The 25,635-nt window shown below is 36.7% G+C and overlaps 1 protein-coding gene and 2 long non-coding RNA genes across 4 annotated transcripts in view; 2 read left to right on the forward strand and 1 right to left on the reverse strand.

The window, feature by feature from the left end:
• COL4A4 (collagen type IV alpha 4 chain) overlaps positions 1–25,368 on the reverse strand; it is a 68,116-nt gene extending 42,748 nt beyond the window's left edge. The window contains exons 1-11 of one of the 2 annotated variants that reach the window (XM_062638910.1): positions 25,177–25,368; positions 22,632–22,671; positions 20,493–20,570; positions 8,632–8,766; positions 7,677–7,721; positions 5,819–5,935; positions 2,633–2,701; positions 2,370–2,405; positions 1,540–1,602; positions 1,024–1,059; positions 808–849 (exon numbers count right to left, since the gene is read on the reverse strand). In XM_062638910.1, coding sequence (XP_062494894.1) covers positions 808–849; positions 1,024–1,059; positions 1,540–1,602; positions 2,370–2,405; positions 2,633–2,701; positions 5,819–5,935; positions 7,677–7,721; positions 8,632–8,766; positions 20,493–20,570; positions 22,632–22,671; positions 25,177–25,232 — 717 coding nt within the window. In that variant the 5' untranslated portion in view covers positions 25,233–25,368. The remainder of the gene's footprint in view (positions 1–807; positions 850–1,023; positions 1,060–1,539; positions 1,603–2,369; positions 2,406–2,632; positions 2,702–5,818; positions 5,936–7,676; positions 7,722–8,631; positions 8,767–20,492; positions 20,571–22,631; positions 22,672–25,176) is intronic. The other variant, XM_062638911.1, reaches the window with a different exon arrangement.
• On the forward strand, positions 157–5,389 carry LOC134174201 (uncharacterized). The gene is made up of 3 exons (XR_009968551.1): positions 157–1,396; positions 3,299–3,353; positions 3,891–5,389. It is a non-coding gene; the product is annotated as an uncharacterized LOC134174201 (long non-coding RNA).
• LOC134174200 (uncharacterized) lies at positions 8,700–16,859 on the forward strand. The gene is made up of 5 exons (XR_009968550.1): positions 8,700–8,782; positions 8,978–9,043; positions 11,391–11,540; positions 13,441–13,532; positions 15,722–16,859. It is a non-coding gene; the product is annotated as an uncharacterized LOC134174200 (long non-coding RNA).
• Positions 25,369–25,635: the final 267 nt, after the last annotated feature.

Genomic DNA, 25,635 nt, shown 5'->3' on the forward strand with positions numbered 1-25,635 from the left:
CTTTTTACTGTCTTCCCAGATGAGCAAGTCTGGCAATCCTAATCCCCTCCTATTCTCTTCAGCTATTAAAAATAACATTATGGCTAAAGAGATACATGAGAACTCTGTACTCATGGCCTGAGTCTGCTGTGGAGATAGTTACAGGATTGGCAAATCTCTTGTGTCCACACAGTCTTCATGTTCCCGCCTGAAGCCGTTCAGCACAAGGCTTTGTGAATGCAAAAATGAAATTATTGATTTGCTATGGGAAGTTGTGCATGTTAGAAACTTGCATAAATTCCAAGTTGTCACTGGACAAATTCATAGAAGAAAAATCAAATATTCCTCATTAGTTCTGTAAGTCCTGAGTACGCTAATAGGCGGAAATTGGGAGAGGAACTATTACTGTGCGCATTACTATGTGCTTCTCTTTTTCTTAACCCTTTCCTTAGCATCTGTTGCTGGACATAGCAAGAGATGAGATTCAGTGACTGGTCTGGTACAGCCACTGTTACTGGAGGGTACTGTTGTGTTCTGATTATTTAGGCAGTGTCTGTACAGAAGGTAATTGCTATATAAATGCTAACTAACATATTGATTGTTGCTTTTCAAAACCTCCAGAAGACCCTTGATTGATGCAGCTCACTGAAGGAACCACTTCTGCATGGAATTAATTGATTCAGTAACTTACTTTACTTCTCCTTCCATCCTAACATGATTAGTGGGAGCACACAGCTGCACATGAATCGGTTCCAGGAAACCCAGCAAGGCTCTATTATACTTCTAATTCTACAGCAATAATATATTTAATAATATTTGTTTTCTTACCGGCTCCCCCTTTTGTCCGTCCACTCCAATACCAGGATTTCCCTAATTGACAGAAAAAGTACACAGGTTGAAGATAACCAGAAAATGCTGATATTAGAATTTAATCAAATAACTCATTTGAAAAACTTAGTAACAAACAACCATAAGAGACATTTTGAATATTTGTATAAATTAATCTATTATTTTACTAACAACGTCAGGAAAATCATGGCCTACCTGTTCACCTGGCAAACCAGGGTAACCCGGAATACCCTTTAAAAGAGAATGAAAACAAACAAGTTAGTATGTCTGATTTAGACAGCTTTGTCTGAAAATCACATACTCTTGCCAGCAGCACCTAGAGGCAGAATTTCCTCTTGGGATGAGGAAATCGCAATTTACTTCACCTGCTCACTGCTTTCAGCAGGGTTGAACTCTGGCTTCCCACTTTTCACTTCCTGACTCCCACAAGGTGCCCTTGGGGAAAGCGAATAAGGAGAAAGCAGTAGCAGCATTCCTCCATGACCACAGACTGCCAGATGAAATGTGTCCACCCAGGCATGGGAAGGAAAAATATATGCTCCAATTCCTGAACTTCCAAACTCATAAGGTAAGACAAAAATCTATTTTTTTATCATCTGCCTCAGAAATTATTTCTAGGCTTTGATTCACATTAAGGCAAGTTCTAAAATTGGTAATCAGAATTTCTGCATGTCCTAAAAATGCAAGGCTATATAACTGTGGTGATCTTACAGGCAAGCCTAGTTGGCCTGGGTATCCAGATGGGCCCGGTGTACCTCTCGACCCTATAGGTCCCTGCAAAAGATGGCAAAAAGTCTGTTTGTGAAAATACCAAGAGCTTACCCTTTTCTCCACAAAAGTAATCCCTCCAAAATGTCTGTGTCACTTAGACTCAGTCTACTAGTCATTGCATTCCACCCACGGTCTGAAGCTTATACCATGTCTGTCACTGTCTTCGTATACCTCGCTGTCACTAGAGCTCAGCACCAGTTTCTGGATTGTACTGTACAGATACCGGACAATGCACAGTTATATGTTATCAATTGATTGAAAGAATACTTTTAGAGTAACTGTGCTACAGTATGGGGACTCGATACAGTTCAGTAGTGAATAATTTTTTAGAGAGCATAAGAAGAGGAACCCAAAGTCATTAAGAGTGTTAGTCAGCAACAAAATTAAACTCTCTATTCTTACATGTTTTTATGGCCAAAATATGGTAGTGTATGCTACATGTTCTTGGGTGATCCTCCAGATACTGTTGAAGAAGGTGTCACCTCTCTACACATTCTGAATGTAATGGAGAAAAGATTTTGCAAACTGTGAGCACCAGAGCAACAACTGCTCGATGCAGATGGTTGTTGTCTGTTTCTGCTGCTTAAGCCAGTGTGAACTGGTCACGGGGGCAGACTATAGGGGCTCCATGTTTGTTAGACTTTATTCAGGAATTTTGCTATATAAGGCAGGCAGGAAGAAGCCCCAATATTTTGTTATTGTACTAAGAAGGAAAATTTTAAAGATCTTTAATACAAGAAGCATTTATAGAACTCACTGACTGTACTTACGGGCGTGCCAGGGGGTCCAGGATCACCTCTATCTCCCTGTAACAGCAATCATTTTGCAAATTAATCATTACAAGCTTTTTGTGGGTATTTTCTAACTTTTTATAGCTATTAAGGTAACAAGCTATCTGTTCCAGTTGTACATTTGCTTTTAATCTTTCTTTTTTGCACAAAGCTTTATTAAAGCATGAGGAGTAATGGAAAAATTACATTTGCTACGAAAGCTTTCCTACAAGATATGATTTTTTTCACAATCATATACTTACTGGAGGTCCTTTTCCAAAATGTGAAACATACACTGAATTTCCTTTTTCTCCTTTTTGCCCTGGATTCCCCTTTAAAGAAAAAAAAGTCTTTTAAAACATGATCCACACTTACTGATATGCTACATTTCTATGGAGACTGAACGATAATTTCTCAAGTTATGTTTTCTGGTGTCCCTACATCACTAGGTAATCCACTAGTCATGCATGACCATTTTGCAGTTCTTTTACCTCACAAGACCCTTAAAGTAAAACTGTCTTCTTTACAGCTGACCAAAACAGCTTCTCACAGCTTCTGGACTCCTGCTCTGTTAGATTAGCTCTTAGGTACTTCAATAATCTACCATCTTCACAAATCTTGCTTTTAGTATCAAGTATATAGAATCATAGAATGGTTTGGGTTGGAAAGGACCTTAAGGTCAGCTAGTTCCATGATGGCTGCCATGGATCGGGACACCTTGCATTAGACCATGTCACCCAAGGCTCTGTCCAACCTGGCCTTGGACACTGCCAGGGATGGAGTATTTACAGCTTCTTTGGGCAACCAGTTCCAGTGCCTCACCACCCTCACAATAAAGAACTTCTTCCTTACACAGTAAAGAACTTCTTCATTATATCTAACCTGAACTTCCCTAAGTTTAAATCCATTACTCCTTGTCCTATCGCTAGACTGCCTGATGAAGTGTCCTTCTCCAGCATCCTAATATGCCTACCTTTTCTTTCAGTAAGTATTTTAAGTATTAACACTCTGCTCTACCTTCTCCAAAAGATCATGCTGTGATTTAGAAGAATCTAATGTGATTCTACATATAGTTAAAAAGATGAATACATGGACTGCCGATGAAAGTATGGACTGTGTTACATGCATAATCTTCAACATTTCCATCTATTAGGAACTATGTTTCACAGTCTATTAAACAAATAAAAATCTGATGCCTAAAGGCCCTGTTTATTTAAAAACTACGTTCCCATGGTGCTTGCTATGGAATCCTTTATAAAACTTCACTAACCTTCACAACCTCAATCTGACTTAGCAGAATGATAGCTTTTGCAGTATTCAACTGTAATGCTCAAATGACTGTTGAGAGCATGATATATATGTACATACCTGAGGAACAGATATATTAAGATATTACTTCTGAAGTTTTCTCATTTGAAATCCAATGTATGGGATATAATTTACCTAAGGTAACCACTTAACTATTTCAATAATTATTATTTATTTATTAATTTTAATAAAACGGAATACTATTTTTCATAGAATTTAATCACTTTAAAAGTGTGCTAGTTTCCTGATACTGGCTGCTCAAATCCTGAAGTCAGAATGAAACAGAAAAGGTACTTATACCTGTAATGACTCAATAAAAAGAAAAGTTACAGCTGTCTGAAGCTGGATATAACTACAGTAGACTAGATGCAGATTACAGGTCAAACAACAACTGCTAGGGAACAAATTAAACACATCAAAAGTTGTATTTGGTTATTCTACATGTGACCTGTTGTGTAAGACAACATCTTTATTAGATTCAGTTTACCTTCTACATGACTTAGGTAAGCGCTTACAAATAAAACTATTTCCTTTTCCAATTTATTGGTGAGATAAATGTGCAGACTCTACAAGTGAAGCTGCAGAATATGTAGTGTTAAAAAGAATTATACAGGACAACATTATAAATAACATAAAAATGTTAGCTGTAATATACAGTCAAGTTGGTACTTGGTGCAACAAATTGATTTAAAAACAGGCAATCTGCATAGAGTGGTTGGAATAGCATTCTCATACACAAACAAATATGCTTACTATGTCTGTGTTTTTCTGGGTAGCTAAATTAATTTGCACTGGAATTCTAGTCTGCATATCCAAGGCTACATGCCTATTGTGTCTCCCATTTTTTGTAGGCTGCAAATACTTTTCTAGGCCTGCCAGAAACCATGCTCCTGGAGTTAAGAGGATTTATGCTATAATTTGTCCCACATCTTATTTTTCTTTTATGTCATTTGGCTAATTATAAAAGGGAAAACTCTTATTTTGAAAGCCGTAAAAAGTAAGAAAATACAGGTAAAATTACAGTTTGAACAGAAGTAATTTTTCTGTTTGGAGGGTTAATAGGTTACTTTCAGAGGTGCAACAAATAAGAGTTTCAGGGTATTTTATCAGGTTGTGTATTTCATGCATTATTTTTTTCTATTTGCTACATTTTTTATGACATCTTTTCACTTTGGCACCCAGTGCGCATTTTTTGATTCCCTATGGCTGAAGCAACATCTTATTTGGCTTTGACTAAACACTTTTTATTTTTCATGCAAAATGCAGTTGTTTTTACTGTTTTACTTAGAAAATTTCAGAGAAGCTCTTAGACCAACTAATGAGCTCTTAATCACTCAGAACTAGAACTTGTTTTCACAAGAAGTCAAAGACCAGGGACTAGGTCTGTTCAGCAAAATCTCTTTGGAGCTACAGTGATTTATATCCCGTACTGACATTAATCAGTGGTTTATCTTCATTAGAAGAGCACTGCCAACACACTACTTAAACAATTTTAAAATGCTTTCCATTTTAACAGCAAAAGTAAATAATATTAAAGTGCTAATTTTAAACGTTTTAACTGAAATGACCTTTATGTATACAGATAAAGACCCAGGCAAGATTAAGTGTGCACAGAGCAGTCATGAATAGGTATATATACAAAATAGCACATGAAACTGTAAAAGAATGATTTGGGAAGAGATCTACTAATACACTTGTGTGATCAACCACCAAAAATCTTAGAGTGTTACAGTTTTTTGAAGCTTTCACTCATTGCTAATTCATCTCAGGTATGTCCCTACAGTTAAGGCTTTTAAGAAATTTCAAGTATTGATAAATGATGTAATGATTTCAAGCTACTCCTCAGTTGTACATCCATGAAATGGTATTAGATTTGGTGTGACTACGTACTGGGGAAACAAAGCAGAATTTAACTGTCAAAGTAGACATATATACTTCAAGGATATAGGAACTTATTTCACATTCAATCTTAATCTGCTATGGCACACTCTCGTTAACCTTAGTAAAAATGCTTGGAAATTCATTGTGCAGTGTAAAGCTAGTGCCATAGTCTTAAACTCCTTTCATTTTAAGAACTATTAGTTTGGAGATGAAATGTACATGTTCAGTATTCAAAGACAGAAGGAATGCCCTTCACTTACATAAGGACCATGTGGTCCAATATAACCATTTTCGCCTGGAAATCCTGGATCTCCTCTTGAGCCATTGCAGCCATCTAAACCAGGCTTGCCCCTGGGTCCTCCACTTCCTGGTAATCCCTGAAAGATAGTTTAATATTTTTTAGAGATACACTGTGATACATAGGGAATTTCTTTTAAATTAACAGAACAGTTCAGAAACAAATATTTTAGATCTGAAACAGAGAACATGTCACAGTGATCCCAGCTTTATACTCTTTGGATTAGAAATGCTTTCTATTGTGATCAATAGAAATATTTTTTTTCCTGTATAACAAATGATATGATATATATTTTTATTTGATGCATAGCAAATATAACAGGGACAGCAGTGGTTAAGAGGGCCAGACAGAGCTCTCGAGTCAAAAAGTAATGTGCTATCTTCTCAGAGAAAGCAGACACTAGCTCTAACTAAAATCCTTCTTGTGGTTGCAAAGAGAAGCTGAAGACATACAAAAAGTCATTTTAAACAGCTCATATTTTTTAGTTGACAGGATAAAACAAGGTAAAACAGGACACAGCTTGACTCAAGCACACAGTAATTGCAGAGATTATGACTATACATTCAAGAATTAAGGAAGTGATTTTCTAATCTAGCAAGAATTAACCATTGTCTAGGTAGGGGTTGGTTCTAGTGCAAATCAGACACTAGGCAGTAGAAACACTGAGATTTCCCATGGAAGGATCTTTCCATTGGAGGTAAAATATTTTTCACAGAATTAAACATTTCTGTAAGGAATAAATAGTAATTTTAACCCCAAATAGGGTTCTTTTTGTTTGGTTGGTTTTGTTCTGGGTTTTTTTTTTTTTTGTTTGATTTTGGTTGTTTGGTTGTTTTTCTGGGGAGATGTCTGAAAAATAGTAAGAAAGTATTCTGGCTAGTTGCCTGAAATGTTTTTGTCAGTTTTACCTTCTTTCTGCCTTTAAGGTCCTTCATCCCAATTTGTGGATACTGTTTTTTAATTAACACTTTTCATAAAAAGAATATACATTTCTTGGGAGTGCTCCTTTTTTGTGCTAAATTTTGGCTTGTGACCATTTTACAGACATTCTGGCGGCAGACCCATTGCCAAGTGTGGACAGCTGACAAGCAGCTGCTGAGACACCCACTCAGTTTTTGGTTCTGTTTTTTCACTTTGAAAATTCAACATTTTAACAGTGATCCACATGAAACTAATGATAGCTTAGGAATTCAGTTCTAATAAACAGTATTTTCAAAAATACTGTAGCTAAGAGATATTATTTTTCTTTTACTATACCCATTTCCTCACTGAAGAAGACATTCAGAAACATATATAATCACATGTTTATAAAGATATGTTTAGGACCCACTTTCCTTCCTCAGTGCCTATTCAGGAAAAAATACTAGACCCAGTTTTTGCTTTTTTTTTTCACTGCAGAAAGACTACAAGCAAAAATCAGAATGTTTGAACAGAAAACAGTACATCATTTGAGATACTTTCAGAGATATTAAGAATGCAGTAAGCAGACTATAGCCTGCTATAAAGCCTGGGAAAATTGTTTTTAATCCTAGCACTGCCCCACGCTGCACACACTTGGGCTAGTCTCTATCTGCACTGCCCTGTTCCTGCATGAGTATTATGTACTTACCTCATTGCTATTTTGTGGAGTTTGTTATCAGTAGTAGCCAGTTGGAATTAACCTGGCTATTTTACATTTTTGTTAAACATGTAATTCTGTAGGTGACACTATATTGATAGGTATAAAGCCAAACATTTTGAGTGTATTATTTTGTTAGAGGGCTTGCTATGACCTTATAAAAATTCTAATTTTTATAAAACAATATTCATTCAATACGTACAGGAATGCCATCTAAACCAGGAAATCCTGGGACTCCAGTTGGGCCCTAAAAACAGATGACATGAAAAAACAAAGGTGCTGAAGTCATTAACTTTTAAAAAGAATGAAAAATGAGAATATGTGATACTAGATAGCAAAACCCAAGAAACAGTCTGGTTTGAAATATGAATCCAAAGTGGTAATTGTCAGTAACAAATATCTGAAAAAAGTTTTATGGGCATATAGGAGACTAGTGGCAATAGCTACCCATGTAACAGATGGTACCGTGCAGGAGAAATGTTGATCTCGTACTCATTCATTCTCCAAAGATTATAAAATGACAGAGAAGCGGAAGTAGTCTTTAACTTATAAAGTAATTCTTTATGTAATTTCAAAACCCTATTCCTGCTTTGATAATATCAGAGCACAATTTACAGTACTCAGATTTCAGGTGTGCTAGATACACTCACTAGTGATTTCAGTCATCCACTGAGATTAGTGAAATTAAACCATTAAAAATAATACAAAGTACCAAGAGCCAAGGACAGGGACTGTACAGCTATGAAAGATATGGACCTGAACTGCAGTTTATACTCCCTAAGTGGTAATAAAATTCTGTTTAGTGTACAGCACATTTAAAAGCATCATACTTCTCCCTCCAGCTCCACATTCCTCCCACAGCCCTCTTGGATGTTAAGGAGGATGACATGACATATAACAATAAAGAGACTGTGTCTGTTTCATTTTATTTTTGTCTTCTAACAATTCTAACTGCAATCAATGGCAAAAATCCTCAGAAACAATTTTTCAAGTTTTTTTAATTAATTTAATTTTGTAAATTAATTTCCGTGAGAGTTTTGTTGAGCAAGAGTATGGTTTGGTAAATGCTTTTTGATCATTCAGGTTCTATTTCACTTGCCAATATTTAACATTACATACTGTATACACCTAAAAGAGCTGTCTATGGTGTTTCCTACCTTATCACCTCTTTCTCCAGATGGCCCAGGTTGCCCAGTCTCACCTCTCTGTCCTTTTTCCCCTGGCAGACCAGCTGGTCCTGTAGATCCCAAGGACCCAATTGGACCTTGAGCTCCCAGCTCACCAGGTTGACCCTGAAAAGAGTCAAAAGTGAATGACTACTGCTGTAAACATTGCAGCAGGCAGCATTTCGGGGATGACTGTATGGATAAAACAAGGCTTATAATGTACATGATTCAAAACAGCTTGGTTGTATAGTCTGCAGATCTGTTCCCTTCATTAGACGCTCTAGGAACACCACCTTCAAACTTAACAACTTCCTCCAGGTGATAATTTCATCTTCAGCAGGTCTCCAGCACCACCTATCTGAGATGCCTGGGTTAAACTGCAAGTCTTCCTGACTCTATCAACGTAAGTATCCCTTCTGCAAGCATAAGATTCCACTGAACATCCTATATTTGCCACCAGAGAAGTGATGGCTCATTTTAGACAAAGGGAGTTTGTACAAAATTAGAACAAATTGAGAGAGTTCCCTCTTAAGTCATACTATATGCTAATTATCTTGGGGTTTTAGCTTACTTATCTTCCATCATTGCTCTCAGATCTGAATGCCTTACTTAGAAGTTGTGAAATTTCCTGCACAAAAAAAAATAATAGCTATTAATCAACATATTTACAGAAAGTATTAATTCTAATAGTCAGAATTATTTGAGAGGATGCAGAATGTAATTTATCTATAAATAATTCTAAATTGTGTAACTGTACCTACAGTACCCTATTGACCATCTCCATGGATTTCTGTGCACTCTTCCAAGATTTTTCAGACTATAGCATTGCTTTGGAGTTGTTTTGAATTTGTTGCAGCTTTTGTTCTGTGCTGGTAAACAGTTACTAAATCATAAATTCAAAGTGCTGAATAAAACAAGTTTTCTAAACAGACTTCACATGTAAGCTGTCTGCATTTTCACCCTACAAAAATCTATGTATTTACAAGTCTTTATTTCTCTTACTCATCTTTTGTGTGTCATTATCTCTGTTTAGCTACAGCTTCTTTTATTTACCAGCTCTAGAGTGTTTTGCTTTCTTTTCAGAATTCATCAATCAATTATACTATGGTATTAAGAAAGAGAGCGAGATGGAGCCCCATGCAGTCCCGAGAAACGCACATGGCTCTAAGACCACTTGAGGGCAGTAAAAGATACTTCAGTACAACCACCATTCATAGAAATGAGACCATAGCGTTTGTTTCTATGAATGGATTGAAGGAAAACAGTTATGACAGACACCAAAGGTGATTGTAAGCAGATATGTTAGCTTCAGGAATTCAGTTCTGTTGCTTCAACATAATTTAACTGCTTGCTTCTCAGTGTAAACACTCCCAACAGACTGAATCTAAATAAAGACTTACCTTTTGAACTATAAGCAGGGACCTAAATCTCTTTTCCTTTTTATTTATTTTCTATTTGTCTTTTCAACTATGCCAATATAATCAGTATGATTTTACAGCTGGACATGAAGAAATGTATGGTATGCATCATTCAGGAAAATCAGCAAAGAAGCAGAGTAATAAGAAGGTAACTGGCTACATGCTTGGAACAGAAACATACTATAGGCTTATGCTGTACTGGAAGCAGGACTGGATCACCACTGGCTCTGAAGCTATGAACAGGAATTTAGTCCAGAGGCCAGGAAAAGAAATCCTACACTTACAAATAAGGAGTCCCTGAAAAAGTATCCTCGTACAACTCATGTTCCATTTTTCTTTACTGTCTCCTCTCACTTAAACCTTAATCCTGCTTCCAGTGAAGTCACTCGCAAAAATTCCAGAGCAGAATCAGCCTGCTGCCTTCAGCAAGTTACCATTTTCTTAATACCATAATTTCAGCAGTGTAAAATATTATGCAAATTAAGGGGTATTACTATTGAAATCTGCTAATTCTGCATGCTTGCTAACAATGAATCAGGATTCTGGGTGTTTCAGTATTTGCTTGCATGAACAATTGCAGCCTGTCTATTGGCAGTGCCTTGCACATCCTCTGTTGTAAACCTGAATTTATTCATTGAAGTACTCTTAAAGCAGCTATTACACCCTTTAAATACTTGATAAAAAAGATGTCTGGACAACCATTTTTTTAATTAAAGCATAATGTTGAGTATAAGAAAAGTGAAATGAATGAGACTAATAGCACTGCAAAATACAACAGTTTGGGCCATTCACTCTACTGGAAGCAGTACCTTTTTTAGTACACTGAACTAGTGGTTATCATGCAAAATGTAACATTCAGCAGCAGGAAAAAACTTCTGGAAGATGTCTCTTATTAATGCTCTAATGCCTTTGTCTTAAGTGTGTCTTGTTGACAACAAGTTTCTGCAGCAACTTTGATATCTTTAAATCACAGTGTATATGCTCTGCATTCAAGAGTTGAAAGAAAAAATTTTCATGTTATATCCATTGGACAGTTGGAGGAACATGATTTTGATAGTAATCAAAAAAAGCTGAGACACTGTATGAATTCTATGGTAATTATCTGTCATAATTAACCAGTAAACACTTCCAGGACATATAGTCCGTTAGACTGATAAAATGGCTTTGTTAGTTGACCCTGTGAATTTAATTGACTCCACAGTTTATGTCTTCAGTAGGAGGTAGTGAAGTCATAAAACAGAGTCACTGAATCCAGAATTCACAATAGGTTTGACAGCTGGTACAACTTTAGCATGCCATATGAAGCTGGTGGATTGTCTCTCTCTCTTTCAGCTCAAAGACTGATAATGACTGGGAGCTTTGTTAAGACCAAACTGATACCATGTCATAACATCTATTATCACATCTATTATTTGTGCCCATCCAATGTGTCTACGACAGCATTACAGTCTCAGGACAGCTGTACAAATAAAGAGGATGAAGGTAGTCATGCTCATGTGGAAATGACAAATTAACTCAGTTAAAATGAACAGAATATTATGCCTGCTCTGCCATCTGATGCCAATAAATTCCTTTAGGATTTCAATGCCTTGTTAATTGTCTAGGTCAGGAACTACCCATGCCAAGATTATGGTCTGTTATTTTAGCACATCCTGGGCTTGACCTGCAGTAAGAAACTGACTTTTGACAAAACAAGACTATATTTTTTTTAATTAAGTATGCTTCCTAAGACTAAGACTGCAAATACTTTAAGATTGTGCAGCAAAGTATTTAATACTCTTTGGAAAAGGCAATGGCCAAGGTAATTTGGAATTACTTTTTTTTGATTGTTCTAAGACACTGAAGAGCACCTGATTTCTTGAGTGCCCTGAGCACTGTCTGAGAGAATAATATTTTAAAGGGCTCTTAACTGGGGGGGGTGGAAAAAAAGTTAATTATACTAAAGTAAATTCTTGGTTTTTGTTATTGATAAAGTTGAAAGAAGTCCAGTTACCAGCCTTCAGTTAGGACAGCACCCTATGTTACAGGCTATGTGGATTTACAAGTGATATGTGAAATGTACTTACCTTCTGTTCACATGAACAAAACTGAAAATGCCCAGCAACTCCACATAATCAGATTGTAGGCAAGTAATGTAACACCCTTTGTCATTCTGTACTAGGCTCCGGCTTGTAACCAGTCTTTCCCATTTTAGCAGGAGCAGGGCAGCGATAGGGAGGAAAGTAGAGCAGTCTGAGGGCAAGAGAGGAGGGCACACAAAGGCATTTGCAGACAGATGTTTTCTTTAGTAATTTGCTTAGTGAGGTGGGAGCATCTGCTGCAACTCTAAGCTCCACCCATGTCCTCTCCCCTTTTGGAAGAGCAGGTCTATTATACAGCAAAGCCACAGCTTCCAGGGCTTGTAGGAGTGTCCATTCTGGGAAGTTCCACTCCTCCACTGTAACTGTGTGGGACTGGGACCAAAACCATTTTCACTGTAAGTCAAGGCTCCAAAATAAACCTTATCAGTATTAACTTTATCAACATGAGATAAATCTGAAAAAGCACACAACTTGGTATTAAATCCACTTCTTGTCCTTAATGGAACAAATTTTTCTATGGTAGTGGGTTAAACATTGAGTGAGGGCCAGACTAGTATATGGCATGTACTTTATTTTCAGTTTGTTCAGAAACAGTAGATAATATAATGACTTTTCATTATTGGATAACTTCCTTTTTATAATCAGATTTTGAGCTGATTAAATGTAATAGTAACTCTCAGTGCTTGACTCTTCTTGGCATCTGTATTATGCTGCAAACTACTGGGAAATTCTGTGTTCTTTTATCCTATTCAATGATCCATCAGGAACATAGTACCTGATGATGCAGATGTATTCACAGTGAAGTGCTGAAAACATTTTCTACAGTGTACTTTTGTTTTAACTCTGTGAAATCATGAAAAGAAAAAGTATTCGATAAGCCAGTGGGTGTCACTATTGTGTTAAACAAACACAGAACAACAGCTAATTTGGCACTGACACTGTAAGAAACACCGTTAATGGCTGAAAACAGAGTTGCAAATAGACCATTTTAGACCACAAATATTAAACATCAGATTAGCAAATAAAATAAATTTTTATTGAAACAAGTCACTGTGTGGTAACATTTGGTTGATTTAAATCTACAAAAAAAAGAATGATTTTGTAGTTTTGTTTTGCCTGATGTGCAAAAGCTTGCCAATCTGAAGCAACTAAGAAAAACACTGTTTTAGTATAGTGGGACAGGGTACCAAAAGTATTACAGAAACAAAGATGCTCAACAACAAAAGGAGGGATAATTTAACAAGATCAAAACTTTAGAAAAATTTAGAAATATGTCTAATATGAAAAATACTAATTTACAGATGCTGTAGTTGGACATTGTACGTGAAGAACAGCTTCAGAAAGACCTTTCAGTGAGGACATTGGAGTGATCCTGTTCCTACTCCACATTCTGGTAAGCAGGCTTCATTCCCTACAAGTTCAAATCCTAACTCTTGGGGCCACAGAACTGCTTACTGTTCTGATCAGCTATAAGAACTTGTGGTCTGCTTCAGATATAGATATGGGGTCTAATTTCTCTAGGTCTGTTTTATTATGGTTCTCAGCGAATGTGAGTGAAATGCAATGTATAACTGGTTTCAGGAATCTTCTATTTCAAAATTGTATCATAGCTAATGTACTGGGAAAAATTATCAAAATTATCAAAAAATTATCAACAGGTATGATGCTCCCACAGCATCCTCACAGCTAAATTGAGGAAGAGTGGTCTGGATGATCAGGTAGTGAGGTGGACTGTGAGCTGGCTGAAGGAGAGAAGCCAGAGAGTTGTAGTCTATGGGGCGGAGTCTAGTTGGAGGCCTGTAACTAGTGGAGTGCCTCAAGGGTCAGTACTGGGACCAGTATTATTTAATATATTCATCAACGATTTAGATGAGGGAATTGAGTGTACTATCAGCAAGTTTGCTGATGGCACTAAGCTGGGAGGAGTGGCTGACACGCCAGAAGGCTGTGCTGCCATCCAGCGAGACCTGGACAGGCTGGAGAATTGGGCAGGGAATAACTTGATGAAATATAACAAGGGAAAGTGTAGAGTCCTGCATCTGGGCAGGAACAACCCCAGGTTCCAGTATAGGTTGGGGAACAACCTGTTAGAGAGCAGTGTAGGGGAGAGGGACCTGGGGGTCCTAGTGGATGACAGGATGACCATGAGCTGACACTGTGCCCTTGTGGCGAAGAAGGCCAATGGCATCCTGGGGTGTATTAGAAGGGGGGTGGTTAGGAGGTCGAGAGAGGTCCTCCTTCCCCTCTACTCTGCCCTGGTGAGACCCCATCTGGAATATTGTGTCCAGTTCTGGGCCCCTCAGTTCAAGAAGGACAGGGAGCTGCTGGAGAGAGTCCAGCGCAGGGCAACGAAGATGATTAAGGGAGTGGAGCATCTCCCTTATGAGGAAAGACTGAGGGAGCTGGGTCTCTATAGTTTAGAGAAGAGGAGACTGAGGGGTGACCTTATTAGTGTTTATAAATATATAAAGGGGGAGTGTCACGAGGATGGAACCAGGCTCTACTCAGTGGCAAACAATGACAGGACAAGGGGTAATGGGTACAAACTGGAACACAAGAGGTTCCACTTAAAACTTGAGAAGAAACTTCTTCTCAGTGAGGGTGACGGAACACTGGAACAGGCTGCCCAGGGAGGTTGTGGAGTCTCCTTCCCTGGAGACATTCAAAACCCGCCTGGACACATTCCTGTGTAACATTATCTAGGTGTTCCTGCTCTGGCAGGGGGATTGGACTAGATGATCTTTTGAGGTCCCTTCCAATCTCTAGCATACTGTGATACTGTGAAATAGTGGGAGAGATCTGGCTTTCCTCAGATGCTAGTGTGTTTACACCTCCTATAGTGAGTCAACTAAGCATATGCATTTGAGATCATTAGAGGGATTTTACATATTCGCTTCCTGAGTGTGCAGCTTGAAAATTCAAATACAAGTGCTGGATATTCCATGTGCATGACAGACTGCCATTGCATACTGACATTCAGAAAAGTGTGATTTAATAAATGCCTCTTACTCCCCAAAACAGAGAGAATTTGCACAGTTTCTCAGCTAGCGAATATTAAATATATTTACTCTGTGCTGTAAATCACTCAGTTAACCCACAGGATCTACTAGAGAGATGTGATGCCAGATGGTATATCTACTATACTGTTAAATTTCACTGTTCTTACCCCACTGCCCTGAAGTATATATCAGCTGATTTTCTAACTTACCTGTGACAACCGACTTAGCATCTCTTGTGAGTTCTTACTCCTTATACCTCATATGCCAGAAAATGGGAGACCTTCCTCTTAGATTTCTGCTTGCTAGGTTCTCTCTACACTAGTATGAAAATAGGCCATTCACTTCATCTGCAAAAGAACGGTCTTGCTGACTTATATTTATTATTCACTAGCCTCCAGGCATTTCACATGATCTCATAGAAGCTAGATCAGGTTGGGTCATGAATAGATGCTTGCTTTTTAAATCTACTTAACTCTATAAACAAAGCCAAAGGAACTGAATGGGAGCAGACTCTGGGGTCGGCACAGGACAGGTTTACAATCCATCAGTGCTAACATTTTTTAAACTATCTAAATGCTGTTAGAGCAGCCAGCATTTTGTGAGGTCTCTGACACAACACTACAGGAGTTACCAAGGAAATTACTTCCCAAGTAGAGAAAGCGGAGGAAAGTTTTCACTGTCTGTTGGACGTATCAGGAGAAAATTACAATCATGGACTTTATGGGAGACCTAAGAGGAAGAGATGAAAAAAGTCTAAAATTATGAAGTTGCTCTTTGCCTCTAATTAAAAACATTGACTGCTACCGCCTACTGGAAAACTGTACATCTTGACTGTGAAAGAGAAGGCAGAAGAAATTATCAATTGGTCCAGACTGGCACTAAAAAGTATGTAGAATACTTATTGGCATATAAACTTTCACTGATAACTTTCTCCCCTCATTATCTGTTCAATTTTTCTTGAATGAATATGTACAGTATCACACACTACATGCAGAGATTTAACACATTTTGATATGTCCTATGTAAGAAAGAGTCCATGGAAGTCTTGCATGTCCTATGGAAGAAAGAGTCTTTTTGAGCTGTGACATAGATCAAAAGACAAACAGCATAATGTAAACCTAATTCTAACAGGGCTGTAATCCCAATTAAATGGAAGCTGAACTTCCATTGTGATGTGGACAACTGTAATGATACCCGAATGGGATATACTGCTAGCAATAGTGACTAGACTGTTTTTCAGACAGTGGATGATTTCTTGCTAATGAACAGTAGTGCAAATCTGTTTATAGCACAGTTATCTAAGCTTGAGAGAAATAAAAAATGACATGTACACAAGCTCTTCTAAGACCCAATATAGCAAGCTTCTATACTGGGTTTATAAAAATCTTAAATAAAAGTTCAGGTATTTGCTTCTACTTTTCTTCCAACCTGCCCAATTTCAATACATTCAAGTATGGCCACAGCAGTTTCCTTTTCATACTCCCATGGTCATATTTCCTCTAGCTACAACCTCAATTATCTCGTCCACTTACAATGAAGAAGGCTTTCTGTGTGTGCATTTAACAGATTTTCAAAAGCGCAACTGGAAGGCAAAGTCTGAATTACTGTGCACTCACAGTCAGTTGCACAGATATTGTACACTGTCCTGGTAACCACAGCTTTAACTAGTCATGCTTAAACTGCATTAAAAAAAATATAAAAAATAGAAAAGTCATTATGCCAAAGACCGTAGGAAAGATTTGAGGTCTGTCTTTCCTATGAAAACTTCAGAGTATACTACACTCCTGACAGTCATTCTACTTGACTCATAAACCTAAATAAGAGTTTAATTTTAGGTGTCTATTCTCTTATTAGCCTAGGTTTTTACTGTTTTAGCGGAGAGATGCTAAGGGCTACACTTACGTCATATGCAGCTTACAATGTTTTTAATTTTACAAAATGTGAACATAATTCGTCACTGGTAATTACAAATAAACAAAGCTGATTTATGTTGGTTCTAAGACTTTTGTTCTACCTTAATTTTAGTAGAAATATTTGTTATGGATTGACTATAACCCTTCTCCAGACAGAAATAACCTGTTTGTTCACTTTACTAGCTAAATTTCCAGTGGGCAGTGCTTCCACTGAAAGTCTAAAAAGGAAGGTAACATTCTAAAATCTGTAAAATGGCAATCTCATCAAATACCTGTCATAGTGTTTTATACGTACATAAAAACCTCTCAAATGAAACTGGCAACAATATTTTCCTCCCAGTCTGCTGACAAAGTGAAACCCTTATCAGATGGTCACACCTTAACTTTGATACTGTACAACTGCTGTTTTATTCTGACTTCCCTAAAAATCTCCTTTTCATTAGTGTGTGGAGAAGGATACAGGGAAGTGAAAATTAGCAATATGTGAAACAAACTGCTCAGGTTTTTATTCAAATGTTAAGCTATTACTTTTAAGTTGGACCTATGACATCTGTGTAGCACAAGGTCTACATCATGAGACAACAATCATCTTTCCTATGGATTGTAATTCCTATGCATTCCAACAGGTGTATTACAAATAATGTACTTCCTATGCATTCCAACAGGTGTATTACAAATAATGTACTTTGCTAAATAGCTTTTCCCTCAGTGCACTTTTTAGGGAAGACAAAAGTTAACAGAAACTTTCCATTGAAACTGGAACTCTTTTCGGAAGTATTTGGCTAACAGGCGAATGGTCATGTTCCAGCTAGTCTAATGAAGGATTTAGTTTCAGTTCTTGAAAGAGTCTGAAGAACATGTTTAATCAATTCATAATAGGTCTGACCTTGCATATTTCTAACACAGATAATACCTCAGAAGTACAATAATGAGACAATTTGCCCTTGTTCCCCTGTAAGTTTTAGACGGCTATGTTCAGTGGAAGATCATGAAGGGAATACCTTACATCTAATTCTCTGTGGTATAAAAGATTAAAAGATAAACAAACAAAAAAATTAAGGTGGACTAGTCTATGTATATCAAAACAACTTAATTCAGATTCTGATGTAGCTCACTCAGACACTGCATTTCTCATTCAGCCTCTGCAAAAGCCCCTGGTACTGCAGTTGGCTTAACAGAGCTGAATAAAGACTTGTTAACCTTCAGGGCTGCTATAACGTTGGCCTTCCAGCCTGTCTGGGTGTGATTAATGTTCCATCACCTTTTGCCAGCAAGTACATAAAGTTTCTAGAATGTTTTGTGCTTTCAGCAAATGTTTGCTGAGGGGAGCAGCTCATCCTTAATTTTGACAGAGTTGTTCTAAATAGTGAAAAGGGAAAAATTACAGTGCTCTGCAACCAAACATATAACATTGGTCTTATCACAACTTCTTTACAAAGAAGGATTATTTCATAAACTGTACACTTCTGAAATTTTAGGCCTGCATACTGTACAATGCCAGAGGCTTTCAATGATAATTTATTTCTTGCACTTCAAAGACAGAATTGAGGAAGATGCAAAACTCTGAGGAACCAGCCCAAGAGCAGGATTCAGACAGCAAAGGCGATAAAGCAGCTGGTTTGCATTCTAGGAAGCTAACAATAAGATAAACAAATCTTTTATTTTGTAATGGGTAGTCTCCACAAAAACAAGGAAAGAAAAGTCACTGTGTCAGAGTGTAAAGGCAGAACACAGCAAAGTTTAGAAATCAACAGGGTTGCAGAACAACAGAAAAAAAGATAAAGGGATCCTATAGAACTAATTCATCACCATATATTAGTATAGAAAATATTTGCAACAATCTAAAGTGGTGTTTAGGTAAGCCATATTTCATGTAGGGTCTGATAAGTACCTCTATTTCTTGCATACTGTTTAACAGAAATGATTGCATGAAACATAAATTCATATTAGGTTGGAGAGACTTTATCCATCAGTGTGCATACTTATTTCAGAGCTATTTCAAGAAATTCTCAGACTTACATTTTCTTAATGACATTGAATTTATTTTGAAATATTTATTACACTTCTATTTGGCACTTACTTAGGTCCATATCCTTGGAATTTAGAAAACTATCTGCAAATGCAAACATCATAGTTCAGTTTACCTGTGGTGAGGAGGACACCTTAGGAAAGAGCAGTGAGTATTTATTATTGACTGATCAGGGGCATGTAATTCAAAATTTCCAAGCTACTGAGAGAGAACCAGAATCTGGGAAATTTCCTCTAGTTTCAATGTCAGTTGTTTTTAAATGGCATTTTAGATCAGGTTTTTGTATCCAAAACAGTCTGTTCAGTACTGCTGCGAGACACTGCAGTGCTGCTAGTCAAAATACTTTTCCTGGGATGCCCTTTTGTTAACACAGTGTTACAGAGATAGACACATCCTAGGCCCCTATTATGAAAATCCTACAGCAATGGGGGTCTTTAATATACCCATAATCCCAGAGGATTAGGATAGGATCTGAGGACACCAGGGCAGTGATCATGACACAGCAAAGCATGCAGCCAACTGCAGAAGCACAGGAAAGAAAAGGTGTGTATTGCTTTTGTGGTGACTCAGGTTGTACACAAACAAATGGGGCATTCAGCTCTTCCAAAACTTTATCCACCATGGTCAAGATTTCTAACCCTAAACTTTAACAGTAGTACTTTGAAAGAAAACAAATTCCAACACTAACCTACAGTTTTTCAGGTGTTCAGGGCATGTATCTACTCAGATAATAGTTAAATTGTTTGCTACCACTATATATATGATTCTATGATTCTATGATTATATATATATATATATGCATTTTGAGAAACAACAGCCAGGATAAAATAGTTAGCACTGGACCATAATTTCATTTAACAAATAGCAACATACAGAGTTACTAATTTTAGTGCATAATATGAAAATGCCTTGGCTTCACTCAATATTTTATGATTCTTTAAAAGGCAAAGACAATACAGATTTTTTTTTTATACTTAGTGTATTAAGCTAGTAAAATAAAAGGTCTGCAAGCTTTTCCAGAATATGAAACACCTTAGTTGTCATAACACTAGTAAATGGCATAGACATTCTCTTTTAGCCAACCTCTTAGTAGATGAGCATAGATTTCTAAACTTAAAATATATTAAGAATAACCTTTGTCTAAGTACTAGATTGATCTCAAAGGACACCTAACACAAGAAAAGCAACATGATTATTACAAACCTCATTTACAAACTTGTTTACCATCTTAACTTCTTTTTACTATAGCAGTACATCATACCAGTAAGAGAATTATAATAGTTTGCTATATTAAGACTTATTTATGCCTGAATATTAATTTATTGATTTGTGTCAACCATATTGATTTTAAAGAGCAGCAATGTACAAAGTATTTACAACAGTAATTAGCATTAGTTCTAAACATCACTTACTCTTGATCCTTTTTCTGGAAAGCACCGACAAACTGAACAATCCTGTCCTCCACATGGGTCAATATATGCATATCCTCCCTAAAAATTAAAAGTGTATGGATTTACCAATAAGCAACAGACAACAATCACTTCATCAAATATTGTCAACTGGTCATAATATTCAATTAGGTGATTTTGAAGCCAAAATACTTGGCTACCCTTGCATACCCACAGGGCGACTTCCTTCTGATAAAGAAACTTTGCATAGCAGCAAACATCAGAGTATTGTGTGGATCTTCAGCTTGACACATCTGAACCTTTTCCAATGTTTGCTTCATAAAATACACACATCAATACTACATTTAAAATGTAGTAAAATCCCAAACTTCTTGGATCTCTCATCAGCAGAAACATGCTGGCAAAGTAGAGGCCATAAGCAAAAGCTTACTACTGTTGCTGTACAAAGTGAAACATATTACCTGCAAGTTATGTTAAGTAATGCAAATATTACATCTAAAGACAGCTAAAGAAACAGGCTACATCTGGAAAAAATTTTAACAGAATCAGAATTTAATTTGTAATAACATGAAACATGTAACACACCACATTAGGGTAGGAGACTGTTTAGCAACAATTAGATGATAAAAGGCAAAACAGGTTGAAGAGCCACAAGCCCACTTAGCAATAAAGCCCTGTATCTAATTCTTGTCTATTAAATGAAAAGAGAAGCATGTGCATGCTGTAATTATGCATTGCCTACCACTAACTTACTTATTTCTTATTTTAAAACTTTCTGTCCTTGTCCTCTGAATAGCAAAGAAACAACTACTTTGTTTCATCAAATTGCTATAGGGGGAAAAAAGCATATTCAAGGAGACACAAAACCACACCAAGATGTGAATTAATTAGTTTTATTGTGTGGTAAGTGAATATGATTTTATTATTATTTTCTATTTCCCAAAGTGTAGTATTAAACATATACCATATAAACAAGTGTAGTAATAAACATATAAATGCACCATATGCATTTATAAATTCATGGTGAGTGGACGGTTGGAATGTCCACAAGGTGACATTATTTTCAGCAAAATTTTCTAAACTATTAAAGTAATTTCAAAAAAGGATGACTTAAAAGATTTAAGAATAATTTAGGTAAACAGGTCAACAGTGACAACCTGAAATTATTTGCTCAGGGTGGATCAAATTTTTATCAAGGTCAACATTGTTTTGTTACTGGTTTTAATAGCCAGCGGAACACTATAGGTTAATGCTTCAGTTTTTCAAGGAGAAAACACTGACAAATATAAGATAAGGAGCAAAAATTCTGTTTGTTCTTTCTATCTATAATATTTTAAGAATACCTGGTATTCCCAAAGCTCTGAACCAGAGGGTGTGATAGTCTTTCTCACAGACTGGATTTCTGATGAAATTACTTATCTACTCCACGCTAGTCTCTCACGTAGTTATTGAAAACTTGCCTCCACTGGAATGTCAGTGGAATGCAAGTTTATAATAACATGTAAGCTGTTACCCTTTGTTCTAATTGAACACATTCATTACATTTTCAACAGTTAACTAAAAAGGAATTACTTTGGGGGGAAATGATAAAAATAGCTTTTAAATACTTGAAAGAAACTAAGAGGATGGACTTGAAAGAAGTTCCACTGAGGGTAGTGCAAATATAAGGTTAGTATGGAGAACAGTACAGAGAGAAAAATAAAGTAGATATTGAGGCTATATTATCTGAAGTTTTGGCTTTAGAGAGATGGGAATTTACATCAGGAAGCCAGTTTAAGATCGAGGCTAATGTACAGAAAAGGGCTTGAAAGCTAGAGTTTGATATATGCTATAATGCAGAGCCACTGAAGGGAACTTTGTGAGAAAGGAGACAGATTCAGTGTACAAGAGAGGGGTTTTTTAAGTGCAGCTTTCCAAAGTATTTAAAGATGCTAAAGTTAGAATCTGGAAGAACCAAAGGAGAAAATTATAAAATAGTTAAGCTTAGCAAGTGAAACAGAAAGTTAGAACTGCAGAAACACTGAAAGAAATGTCACAGTTTTGCCACAGAACTATACATCATCTTGATGTATATAGTACTACTTATCTGAACCATATGATCCTATTGATCACCTGTTTAAAGTAAATATGAATGTCACTTACCCCATCAATCTCTTGTACTGAAAAAACAACTAGCAGCCACCTGATTTAAAAGAAGGAATAAGCTAAATTAAAACTAATTTTGCAACCTCCAACGTTCACAAGAATGTTGCCTCTAAAAAGTGAGAACTGTGTACACATAATTAAGTCCTATTTGGGGTTGGGATTATATAGTTAAAAGAATATATTTATAAGGGGTATGCACCATGAGGGAACGGTCAGAACATGCTATGTATTTGTCTTTTTGTATTTGTGAACAAAGACTAAATACAAACAGGTAGGCATGAATAAGACTATGTAAAAGCTCTTGTAACTCCCCCCTGATAACCTACTTCTAATCCCACAATTAAGAATGGCTAGAGGAACCATTACAGAAAAATTTCTCCATGGACACCATGGGGCGAAGATTGAGCAATGACAGAGATGACCTGCATCTGCCCCAAAATGAATTAGCTGGTGCTGTTTTTTTTTTCTCAGAGATAGAGTGAGAAAAGGCAGAGAGAAAAGCAGTACTCAAAATAGTCCCATGATTCCAGAGCAGCTGCTGGGGAAGCCAAGCTCCATGCCAACCTTTGCAAGTGATGGGTTATAAAGTTGAAATCATGTCTTTTATTATTTCTACATGCAAAAATAAAAATAAATAAGCTAAGTTAAAACAAAAAGGTAGCCCCAGGTCTCTGCAGCAATACAGGAAATAAGCATTATTATTAATTAATATTCATACAAACATTATTATTAATGAGAACTAAGGTGTCACTCATTATATGAAACGATATATTATATACGGCAATAACGTATAGACTACTGTGTGTTATTCCCCAAGCTATAGTGAAGCCTGTATCAAAATTACTCCAACCCTGCAAATACTGAAGCATTTAGTAACTTTTCCAAAGTCCTATTGAGATCAACCTCTGGTTTTGATTTGTTATTCACATGGTCAAGTCTTTGGAGCATGGAGAACTGTGCCAGCAAACCCACGATTACTCTCCCTGATTATTAATTGTTCATAGATACAAACTGCAAATTATATAACCTATATATATATATATAACCTACATATAAATTCAATACTGACAAATTTAACTTATCAATTTATGTACATTTATTCTATACACCTCTTAAACCTATGTTGTCAGCTACTTTTTTCGAATACACAAATTTTACAGAAACAAAATATTTATCAAAATAATTGCAGAACTGACGACAGAAGCTCATACTGTCTCTCGCTAAATGAGAAACAAAAGACTGATTAAACAATGGAAGATTGCCAGATGATCAGTTACAATACTAAATGGTGGGGGAATCTTGTGCATCCCAGTGATTCAGCCTTTAATCATCAAACAAGTTTGTGTAGAGAGGATTTAACTTCACAGGAACACTTAAATCAGGTAGCAGGAAATAGCATAGGTTTGTTCTTTTATTGTTACCTATTTAAGGCCATTTTTTCAGGCAGTCTCTGTAAATATATTTTCTCATGTCAACGTTGGCCAGGTGTGAGTTATTTTTCATTTAAGAAAATGCAAAGTTCTCATGAAGCCCTTGCACAACTGAAATGGAAATTTGATGATGCTGTTCTTGATGCGCAGCACCACAATCTCCCTTTTTTCCAGTCACATACGGCAGGCATAAGTTTGCCAGGTTGTTCTCTGTCACTTCAAAACCCCTGCCTCCTGAAGCTATATAGACATTGCCTAAATATTCAAACCAACACAATACTCTCAGAGGTAAGACATTAACAAACAATGCAGAAGAAAACAAAACCAGCAACCTTGGAGAGAGGGCTGGGATTGAAGGCTGCTACTTCAGGGAACACCTGACTAACAAGCAGCCTGGCTTTGCACAAACCAAATGAACATGAAAAAGATACTGGAGAGAGCTCAGGCATATTAGCACAATAGAAGACTGCCGAGCAGTGAGGGTGTCAGGTTCAACAAAGTAAATTTTCTGGGCCAGGTTCCCAGCTAGAAAAGCATAATTGCACATTCCTCAAGACCCCAGTGCTTGAAGAAGGAAAATAATTGGTATTTCCTGGACGACATTATCGAGAAGATCCCACACACCACACTCAAAATTCTGGGCAGCAGTGACCGTAATCTATACCTAAGGATCATTTTCCTCTACAAAGAGCTCCTGCCACAGCTGCTACCAGTCATTTCCATCACAGTCTCTGAAAGTTTTCCTCATGCCTTTTAATAATTGTCCCTCTTCCTCAAAATTATTGTGGGACAGGCATTCAGGTTTGAGTTGGTCATTATTTTTCTTCTCCAAATACATTCAGCATTAGAACATAGGAATATCTTTCCTCTTAAAACAGACTCAATCTTAGTTCCTCTTTGTTCCTAATTAAATAGTGTAATACTTGAAATTTAAACTGTGTAAACTTACAGACCAACAATCATAAGCAAATACAATAAATTATCATATAGGTTTATCAAATTTATGACAGGCTACAAACTATTTAACTGGTTATTTCTTGCTACTGTTAAATTGATAGCTAAGAATATATCTCAGTGACTAGTTAAAAAATTTAGTGACCTGTAAAACTCACCAGGCAGCTGTGAAAAGCCACTTAATCCATTCAAATGAATCCTTTGTAAATGCCATTCACGCTGATTGGGGATCTGTATGTACAGCACTTTTCTTTCTTTGATTTTTTTTTTTAACAGGTCTTCTCTTTCCTTCTGTTTGTGTATGGTCTATAAATACTGTTCCATACTGTTGTTTTCTCCTCTGAACCTGTTTATATTAAAATAGACATCTGATGTACAAACATGAATACTTAATATAACTAAAATATGTCTTAACCATTTATGTATGTCACACGGCACAGCTCTACATTGGCACCACATTATATAACTCCTATTCAGGCCACATTTTATCAGAAATCCAATTATTTCAAGGGAACTATATATGAAAGTACAGAGAAACATAAAAGGGTACAAGATTTCAGCCTAGAAAAAAGATAGTCTTCATTCGGTGTTTGAAATAATCAACAAATTGCGTCTTG

Source organism: Pezoporus occidentalis, unplaced genomic scaffold (assembly GCF_034315485.1).
Source record: "Pezoporus occidentalis ecotype Australia unplaced genomic scaffold, CSIRO_AGI_Poc_V1 ctg59, whole genome shotgun sequence".
Classification (NCBI taxonomy): domain Eukaryota; kingdom Metazoa; phylum Chordata; class Aves; order Psittaciformes; family Psittacidae; genus Pezoporus; species Pezoporus occidentalis.